This window comes from Rattus rattus, chromosome 15 (assembly GCF_011064425.1).
Source record: "Rattus rattus isolate New Zealand chromosome 15, Rrattus_CSIRO_v1, whole genome shotgun sequence".
In the NCBI taxonomy this organism is placed as follows: Eukaryota; Metazoa; Chordata; class Mammalia; order Rodentia; family Muridae; genus Rattus; species Rattus rattus.
The window spans coordinates 75,052,276-75,062,818 of NC_046168.1; the positions used below are offsets into that span (position 1 = coordinate 75,052,276).

Here is a 10,543-nt window from a genome sequence, read left to right on the forward strand (position 1 = left end):
GCAATATCTGGACAGCAGTGGAGAAAGCCTGACCCGCTGTCTCCTCACTTTGGCCTCTGTGTCACATGGTGAAATCGTTTAACCTTTCAGAGTCTGTAAAACTGGGATAATAATGACCTATTTCTATCCTCCACTTCTTGGGGGTTGTGTCAGTATTTAGGCAAGAAAATGTCAGTTAATGAGAGCCCTCCGAAGCTTCTGAAGTGGGGGAGAGGGCATGCCAGCCCATGGCAGGGTTAATGGATTTGCACTTGATCCTTTGGGTGTCTGTGTTAAATATTCATAATGTGCTGTGGGATTCATATCGAAAAGCAAGTAGACCCCCCTTATCTGTGTCCTCATATTAATTCATGCCCACTTCTGAGCTGAGATTGACTCTTTCCACATCTCAGCCCAGTGTTCACAGGGTTATCACTAGAAGCCGATGTGCTGGGATCCAGGCAGACATGGGGAAGGACCCCTCCCACAGACACTGCTCTGGACCTTACCCCTCTGCCCCTTCTACTTATTCTGGAGGTTTCTGCCAGTCAAGCCCCAGCTTACCTGCTGCCTGTGTGGCCCCTGTGTTTGCTTCTGTCCTCACATGACCCTGTCTTCCTTCTTGGGTCATTCCCATGCTCCCTCGTTCGTCAGCCTATTACAGTGTTACAAGAAGTGCTGCACTGGCCATTTGGGGCCTCTCCTCAGCTTCCTGCGGGGCTTCTGTCTGGTGCCATCAAATGCCAGCACTGGGCATGTGCTGACAGACAGACAGACAGACAGAGACTTGTTTGTTGGTGGGAACAGGATGGAAGACAGAGCCCACAGTGTCAGTCCAGCTACCCCATCACTATCCTATAGAACCTCGCTCTCAGGGCTTGTTGGCCTCTTCTGTCACTACACGGGACAGGTACTAGACACAGGAGCTAGAAACGTTCATTTGGTGGGTGGTGCTTCATGCTAATCTGTAGAAAAGCCACCGGGCTTCAGTACTGGTGTTTGCTGACACCTGTATGTAAATGCAGAATTGCACTGTAACCCACTGCAGACTGCAGGCTGTGCTGGGGCATGCACATCTAAGGCAGTTACCGAGTGCAACAGCAGCAACCCAAACTCCTTTCAACAAGAGAGTCTCATCCCCGGGCTTTCTGCAGGTCAGAGGTGATCCTGAGTGAGGACATTAGAGGTCTGAAAAGCCAACCCAGGGACATTCCTAAGTTTATAGAGTTGGACCAGTGTCATTCTGTCACCAAGACTGTCCTTGGATTCAGTGATTCACTGGGACTCACAGGATTGAGAAAATGTCCATTTGAGGTGTGAGGTTACATCAAAGGAATCCAGATTAAAAGGAAAAACAGGACAGGACAAGGTACCTAGGACACAGTCCCCACTACCAGATGTCCTTTCCCAGTGATGTCATATGGATGTACCTAAAATTTTTTTTACAGTCTCATATATAGCAGAAGATAGCCTTGAGCTCATAATCCTCCTGCCTCATCTTCCCAGGTACTAGAACAATGGACATAAGCCAACTTACCCAGGTAGTTATGCTTTAATTTTAGCAGTAATTTGTGTAAATATCTGTAAACTATTGTCTCTCAAGGAAGCTCACCTGAGCCTTAGAATCACTGGGCTCAGTCACACAGGTATAGGCTACCTGTGTAACTGACCTCGGCCACTTAGATTACAGACCCTCGGAACAAGGCACTAATATGTATCACATTATTGGTATAAACTATCGGATTACGTGCCCTAAAGCCTTAGGCATACAAAATGCTTATCAGACTATTATAAGTATTTAGACTTCTTAAGAGCCAATCCAAAGCCTGTCCTGCAAACACTTTTCTTAGGGGTTTTCAGGATTTCAGCACCCAGGCCTGCTGAGCTAACCCCACCCTGCACACATTCTCAGAGTCAGTCTGAGAAGTGGGGCTCAACAGGTCGCAGGCCTCAGCTGTCACCTCTGTACTGCTCAGCTTCCTATCCCTCCAAGGAACCACCTGAAGCAGTTAATGATAAAGAGAAGAGTTTTATTTATGCTCATGTTTCTCAAGGTGCAAGTCCAAGGATGGCAGCCATGATGGCTTGGTCCTCTGATGAGGGCAGCGTAGGGTCAGAGCGTGTCAGAGCAAGTGGTATGTGTCAGCCTAAGCGAAGGAACTAAACCCACATCTCCACGATGCCCTTTGAGGCCCTCATTCTGGTAACCTCTGTGGCTGCCTCCCTTTTCCGCACCACCTCCCAGAGTGCCACAGTACCTAATCTCACCACCCTGGGACCAAGCCTTCACGTATGAAAATCTGCGGACCACTCACTACAGAACCTAGCAGAGGAATGCTCATCTACTCTCGCAGAGTCACTGCAATTCCTAACAGCCACCATAGAACTCCTCTCACAAAAAGCAGGTCATCCTCAGCAAGGACTTGGCAAACTGGTGTAGTCATTATTGTTTAAGGGGCAGAAGCGTGAGAGTGAGCCTTCAGTGCCTCCTTATCGTCTTAGGTGGGTCAAAAGCACCTTTGCCCAGATCCTGAAACAAAGGCGGCTGGAGAATAGTGTGTCCCCACCCGTCACTGCCATCCCTCTCCTGACTTGTTTGTCTGTCTGTTTTCTGGCAGTGGCTTAGGAACCCTGGCCCCCAGCATGAGAAGCGGACTCTGTTTGGAGACATGGTGTGCTTCTTATTTATAACGCCCCTGGCTACCATCTCCGGCTGGCTGTGCCTTCGGGGCGCCGTGGACCACCTGCACTTTAGTAGTCGGCTGGAAGCCGTGGGACTGATTGCTCTCACCGTGGCACTCTTCACGATTTACCTCTTCTGGACACTAGTGAGTATGGCCCGTGGCTGTGGTGTGGGGGCTCAGGCTGGCAGCACTGTCACCACTGGCTCCCCCACATCTGCAGCACCTCTCACCTGCCCAAGTGGCGACAGACCTCCCAATGCTGGCAGGGCACACATGTGGTTTGGAGGTGTGGGGGCGGGGGTGAGAACATGAAGGAGAATGCCCACACAAACATACCGCAAGGAAGATACATCAGATAGAAGAAAGCCAGGTCCCCAGCCCTCACCACACATGCCCTGTCCGTTCCTCTCCAGTGGACTGGGATTCAAACTGGTGTAAGGCATGGGGCTTGCTCTCCTGTTGCTTCTTGCTTTTGCTGGGCTCCCTTATGGTAGGTTATGAATGACTTTCAATGCAGCCTTCTGCATGAATCCTGCCTGCTGCCTATTTCCTTCCTGCACCCTGACACGGCCTAAGTCTTTGCTGGACATGGCGCTGCACTCGGCCTGATCATTATTCCGTGTGTTGGGATATTGACTCTGCTGCCCATAAAAGCACTAATTTATCTAGTTGAGAAGATTTCCGCTGCCACTGAAGAAAAGCCATTTCCCAATCAGTGTCCCCGCTGTGTAGAAGGGAGAATAGTTAAGCACCCCCTTTCTCATACATCTGACTTCGGGCAGTAAGTTGATTGGTGAGGCACCGTAGGGAAAACCCCCAAGGGCACCATTTGCTCCCTCTTTGTGCTGTCCAGTGGGAGCTGAAGGACTGAAGAGGAGGCTGCTTCGAGACTCCTCAGATCCCAGCCTCCTGCATCCTGGTGTGACGCTCCAGTGTGGGCACAGTTATAATCTGATCACATCCCATTGTTATTCAGTAGTATTTCCTGTCAAAAATGCACCCTTCCCACATCCCCTAGCACAGTGTCAGCACCTCGCAGTGTTCCCGGCTCCCCCTCCCCCCCTCTTCCTTCCACAGCCCATCAGACCCTCTGTTCATTTCCCTCTTACTCATGGTAAGCTCTTCCGGCTCTGGCCTCCTCTCCCATAGTGATGTTCACACAGTCAGGGGACACATTTCAGTCTCCAGAAGAGGGATGTAAGTTGAGCAGCAGGAAGCTGGGTGTGTTCTGATGCCAAGAACTCAATGAGATTTCTGGTTGATTAGGAAACTCTATTCCCAGCTAAGGAAACCCCACATCAAACTATTTGTCCCCTCTTTTAATGGCCCACACTTTTAAAGTGTGTCCTGCTTCAATATCAATCAAACAAGGAAACTGATTCAAGCTTCCACTGTGATGAGAGAATGGTTAGAAATAAGACAGGAAGCAGGGGAATGGGCTAAGGAGACGGCTCGGTGTGTAAGAGAATATATTACAATGGAGCTGAATTCAAATCCCCAGCATCCATATCAGATGGGAGGCATGGTTCTGCATGCCTGTGACCCCAGGGTGACAGAGCACAAAAGCGCTGACCCATCGGCCTGCAGATGAGCCTCTGGTTCAGCAAGAGACCCTTTCTCAAAGCAACGATGCTTATGATAGCTTAAAAGTCCCTGTGCCGCCCTCTGGCCTCCTGCACATACACAACAGATTAAGCACGCTACATCTTACGCTGGCGTCTGCACCCCTTGTCAGTCACTTCTCTGAGCCCTCTTTAGCCCTATCATGACCCTGGTGTCATGACACTGAATTAGAGGATACACAGTAAACTGCTCTGGAGAGTAGTAATTAAGCACAGGGAGGGTTTGGGTTTTTGGGGGGGTTTTGGTTTGGTTTGGTTTGGTTGATTTTGTTTTACACCATAGCTAGACCATTTGGGGTCTGGGATTTTTTCTCATAGAACCGTATCTATGGTGAAAAGTGAAGAAGGTGGGCCCCACATGTCAGGCCTCCAGACCTAGCTGAGGTCTTGTAAATATAAGACCTTGCCAGATAAGATAGGGGCTGGGGAGCGTAGCACTGGGCAGAGAGGATGATGACAACTGCTTAGAGCAAAAGGCATGTGGCCTTGTCTCTTCCTCCAACCAGATGGAAGGAAGGCTCTGGCGGGAAGCAGGCCTCATACCAGGCTTGGCTAGAATGCCGTAGAGCATCTCAGAATGCTTCTACAAGGCTACTGTGCGGCCCCTGCATTAGAATAAAATTCAGCTTCCTAACAGCTAGCCACCTTTAAAGAGGACACCTGACCTTTCCCATTCAGCCTTCTTACCCAGAGAAACGGAGGAAATAATTGCTAATCCTGGGTTGTGGTTGTCATGAAGATTAAGTACCACAAGATCTGGTGACATGTCTAAGCACCCACCACGGGGCAGGGCCAGGGTCATCTTCCTAGGTCCTCCCTGTTCCTCCAAATTCCACCTTCTCGAAGCCCTCCAGAAAAATGCAGAGTAGCAAGAGGAAGGAATGACTCTCCTCTGTCTTGACTGGTGTGAAAAAAAGCACACTGTGGAGTCGGCTCAGCAATAGGTTACTGCATATAGAATAATTCCTTCCCAGATAAATGCTGTACTGAGCGGGCCTGGCAAAAGCCGTAATTCAGGAGCTGACAGCACTTGGAAAGTGCCCTCCGGCAGCAGCCCATTGTAAACAGGCTGTCAAGTTTAAGGAGAGTATGCTGTGAAAATGTCTCGATAAACAAACACGGCATCAGTCCAGGCCTGCTCCTCAGAGGGGCCGTTCCTGGAAGAGCCTCTCTGCCAGGTGCTGTGACAAGGGACAAGCATTCGCACTACAAACCTCAAAGTGCCTTTGATAACTCATGACCACAAGGGCCCTGTCATAGTGGGAACTCAGAGGCCTGCACCAGGCGGTCTGCTGTGTTCTTGAACCCAAAAGGCCAAGCCTTCCACAGTCTCTACTCCTCGTGATACAGGACAGAAGTTCTCAACCTGAGGGTCTCGGCCCTTTGGGGCCTGAATGACCCCTCAAAAGGGTCACATATCCTGCATTTCAGATATTTACACTATGATTCATAACAATAACAATGAAAATAACTTTATGGTTGGAGGTCACCACAACATGAGGAACTGTATTAAAGGGTCACAGCATTAGGAAGCATTGAAAGCCACTGGCAAAGGGGCTGAGAAGTCAGCTGAGACCTAGGTCCACCATATCATGAAGACACTAAGTATCTGGAGGGCAGCTTTGTGTAGGCTGAAGAGTCCAGTGCTGTGGCATGGGACATCTCTGCGTGTGCCACAGTACTGATGTTGCAAGGCCCAACGCATTGAATGAAGAACTAAGTCCCCAGTTAGACTTGTTCCATGATTAGATCAAGTTCTGGATGTGAACAGGAAGCCTCCAGTTCTACATCCTGCCAGCCCATGCTACTGTGGGACTGGCTCACAACTGCGTTTTCTTTGTTCTTTAGCAGATGCGTGGCTAGGTCTTTTGTTGACGGGTTTTGTTGATGTGCCCTGACCTGGGCTGGTCTTGATTCTCGGTGCTCCTCGTCCCTCAGCCTCTGTGGAGTACTGTGATGACGGGCGTGAGCCAAAGCACCCAGCTCTGATCAGGCTTTCGGCAGCGTCTCCAACCTAAGCAGGATCCCTTCCAAGTGAATCCTTTCCTGTACAGTCTTGACAAGTGAGCTGGTCTCCCTGTGGGGACAGTGGCACCCCAGAACCCTGGTCTCCCTGTGGGGACAGTGGCACCCCAGAACCCTGCTCCCGTCTATGTGCTTTAATCGCCCCAAACTGTCCCAAGAGGAGCTTTGGCAGATTTCCCAGAGCCAGCTGTGCAATCAACACAGGCCTGGAACGTCTCTGCTACCTTCCCGGAGGAGAGAGAGATGCTAAAGCCCCCTTCTTCCAGCCTTCATTTGATCAGAGCCCATCCAGCATAGGAGTTTAATGTCCTTTAGGCGAATAAACAGATAAACTTTGAAAATCAGCCCATAAGCAATAGTAATTTTAAAGTAATAATTCTATGCATTTTTCCTACCCTCTCCTTAAAGCCCGAGATTAAGGTCTAAGTGAGGTGTTTTGCTTTTCATCCCAGCGTCTCTCTAGTTAGCTTCTCACCTCTCTAAATTAAACTTTGCTTTTTCTCCACCGTGATACTGCACTGTAAGGAAGAGGGTGTCTGAGAACATGTGGAAACAGGAGCAAACATTAGCCTGGGGCCACGGCAGGCCTGTGGTCTCCTCCGCCTTGTGCTTAACTTCCTTTATTTTCCCTGAGAAGGATCTTCAAGATGTTCTCATTGATTGAATTTGCCTGCAGACTTTGGTAGTTAACAGTAATTAAATAGATTAATATGGTCTCATCTGTTTATCTGTTTGTCTACACAAGTGAGCTTTTTTTTTTCCCCCTTTTAATTTCCTGATCACAGAACAGGAAAGCCTGCTGAGTCCTTGACTCTGGGTGTCCCTTGGAGCAGTATTGCTTAGGCTGGGCGTGCCTTAATCACCTAGGGATCTCGTTAAGTCTGAGTTGGGGCCAGAATTTCATATTCTAACAAGCTCCCAGGAGCTGCCCACTGTCACACTGAGAGCCAGCTTGAAGGAGACAGCTCACTTTCCTCACTTTTCCAGCATCTTAGGAAGTCGTCACAACGCTAGTATCATCCTTTTCCTAGTTACAATCTGTAAGGAAATTCCAGGTCCCGAGCCCTGAGTACATGCAAGACGGAGCTAAGCGCTTTAGGAGCACCTGGGGTTCCCAGGTTACACACGAGGAAACCAAAGCTTGTAGATGACGGCCTCACACACTTAGCCAGCTACCAGGTTCAGGAGGAACACTCCAGTCCTGTGTGCCTGTCTGCTGCCTGACTGTGCCCTCAGCCGCTTCTCAACTGCCAGCTCCCGTCTGTGGCTGAACGAGCACATCGATGAGGACGCATGGCTGATGTGCAATCCAGCTGTCAGCACAGACGCTGGGCCCTGGACACCTCGGACCTTCTTTTTTTTTTTTTTTTTCTTTTTTTCAGAGCTGGGGACCGAACCCAGGGCCTTGCGCTTGCTAGGCAAGCGCTCTACCGCTGAGCTAAATCCCCAACCCCACCTCAGACCTTCTTTAATGCTTGCCTGTGCCCCACATCTTCCACTTGTGTTCCCACCTGCCTCTGGGGTTCCAGGGAAGCACCAACAGCAACACGATGGACAAGAGCTTTTAAAAAAGATGGGTCCACTCCGGCATGGTCAGAGCATTTTGGAGAGAGTACACCTGTGAAAGTTGAAAGCTTATATTTTCATACCCAAATCTCCTGGCCCTCAGCCTGGGCATTCTCACCTGAAATTCAACAGTGGCCTTGGGCTCCATGGTCCTGCCATAGAGGCCAACAAGCCTTCCTTATCAAAGCTTTCCTGTATTTCCAGAGACACTAAGCCTAAATCATATCACCCCAATCCTTGGACCCTTCCTTGGGTCTCCAAACCCTATGCCAAGCCTGTTAAATAGCCTAGACTCAGGATGTGCCACTCTGAGCATGTGGGCACCTTCCTAATGGCACAAATGTGGAGTCTGCATGCACCCAAACTGTAAGCTGCCCCAGTTTGGAATTTTGTTTTGTTTTTTGTTTTTCATTTATTTATTGGGAGGAGGGGGGATTCTGAGGAGAGCTTAGGGAACTCTGTTCTCTTCTTTCACTGGTAAGAGCCTTGCCTTCTTGTGCCATATCCCAGCCTTCACCCCCATTCTACAAGTATGTTTTCAGCTGAACTTGGTGGCATACACCTTTAATGCCAGCACTTGGGAGCACAGGCAGGCAGATCTCTGGATTTGAGGATAGCCTGGTCTACATAGCCAGTTCCTAGACAGCCAGGGTGACATAGTGAGATCTTATCTTTTCTCTGTTTAAAAAAAGAAAAAAGACACCTTCAAAAATACCATGTGAATTTTCTGGGCAGGCCATCGGTTTCTGCCAGCCTTTTCTAAAACAAACAGTTCTCGTGTCTCATTCTAGGACACTTAGATAAAACACAAGCGCTCTAAGGTACAGTTAGGCCCTGAGGCTTGAGCAGTACTCTGGTCAGAAAGCACAGGTCTTCTCACTCATTCACTCGGAATATTCCAACAGTTCCCCAAGGGTCTAACACCGTGAGAAGTGCTAGACCTGCAAAGACAAACACAACATGAGCTCTGCTCCCAAGTCACTCGGAGTCCATGGGCAGAGACAAGAAAATACACTATTGACCTCAGGACTCAATACCGATCAGGCCAGAGTACAACTTTGCAGACTGTCAGAGCACGGGACCAAAGGTGTCCTTTATTTCTGAGTGTGAATGGGGTCCTTTACACTGCTCAGTGTGGAGCCTGAAGAAATCCCAGCATCCTCCCCTCTAACTGAGCAGGTGCATTATGGTCCACAGCTGGACAGGGCCTGCGCCTGACTGTCATATCAGGCTTCCTCATAACTGAGGCTTTGGGTGCCCGGCACCTCAAGGAACCAAACCCCAACTCAGAGAGAACTCCATTTTCCTACTGCCATGCTCTCCCAGTATGTAATGGAGAACAGGAAGCCGCTATGCCAGCCCTACTGGGGTCTTAGTGGGGACCCAATACCCAGCACTCAGTTGCTTGCTGGAGACCCCTGCCCCGTGCCCCCACCCCAGTACTGTTTTAAATGACAAGTTAGTTTCTTGAATTGACTGTCTACTTCTGCCACCTTTGAGTCTCTCCTCCTTCTCTCCCACCACAGGTGTCATTTAGGTACCACTGTCGATTGTACAATGAATGGCGTCGGACCAATCAGAGGGTGATTCTCCTCATTCCAAAGTCTGTCAACATCCCTTCTAACCAGCAGTCCCTGCTGGGGCTCCACTCAGTCAAGAGGAACTCAAAGGAGACAATTGTTTGATGTCTGTGTGGTCAGATGCTGGACTCGTTGTTGGGGGTTTAGAAGTCTCTGCACTGGGGCCATGCGCTGAGCCACCCCAAAGCCCTTCCCTCCGTCTTTGGGTCTAAGAACATCTTACCGCATCGCATCGCCTGAGTAAGGAACTCAGCCAGAAGGAAACAATGCTGTTTGACTTCAAAATCATGGATGCTGCACTCAGATGACACTCGCTAAGCTGCCAAACATGTCTATCTAGCAGATACTGTAAGGACTTTCTGAACACCTCTTTAACATACGAGGAAGGTTGTCCTGCTGAGGATGCAACGCAATTCTTCCTTTTTTATTACTATCGCAAATATATATATATATATATAAATATATAATTTAGATGATAATCAAAATTGAAAAGCCAATGTACAAACTGGTTTCTTGGTTTGGGTGGGTTTTATTTGGGTTAGTTTATTCATTTCCCCGTTTCTACTGTGGATCTTTGGTGGCTAACTTGAGGGCCCGAGTGGTCTTTTTCATCTTTTATGTCCCTTATTCAAGGAGACAGCATAATTACTGCAGAACAAGTCACATTTGAAGGGTGTTTTGTACTAAACCTCATTCAGTTATTCAGTTTTTAAAAGGGAAAAAAAGGTGTGGCAACTCAGCACACCACACGGTGAGCTGTTTATTTAAATATCAAGGAGGAAGACATGGCGAGAGGCCCCCTCCTTTGAACTCGTTTGGTACTGACAGCTGATAGAAGCTATTTTCTAATAATAAATATCCGGTGTGTGAAAGACAAGCCTTACTGATGCAATACTCGTTTTCAATTCTTAAACCCTGTATAGTTTCCCAACTGGGTTTACAAACGGGCAAGGCAAGGCTGTTTTGGCTCCTGCCTCGCCTCAGCTCACGCCTGCTTTCCGCGTCTGCAGGGACCGAGCATCCGGCTTCTAGGACCCCTAAAGCTGTTCTGCATATCAATTAGCATTCCATTGCTCTACTGAGAGGT

General features: G+C 48.9%; 1 protein-coding gene across 2 annotated transcripts in view; it reads left to right on the top strand.

Moving 5' to 3' along the window:
- The window catches only part of Marchf3 (membrane associated ring-CH-type finger 3), a 188,899-nt gene extending 178,556 nt beyond the window's left edge, over nt 1–10,343 (top strand). For both annotated transcript variants that reach the window (XM_032885970.1, XM_032885971.1), the window contains exons 5-6: nt 2,598–2,807; nt 9,403–10,343. In XM_032885970.1, the coding sequence (XP_032741861.1) occupies nt 2,598–2,807; nt 9,403–9,561 (369 nt within the window). In that variant the 3' untranslated portion in view covers nt 9,562–10,343. The remainder of the gene's footprint in view (nt 1–2,597; nt 2,808–9,402) is intronic.
- The last annotated feature ends 200 nt before the right edge of the window (nt 10,344–10,543 follow it).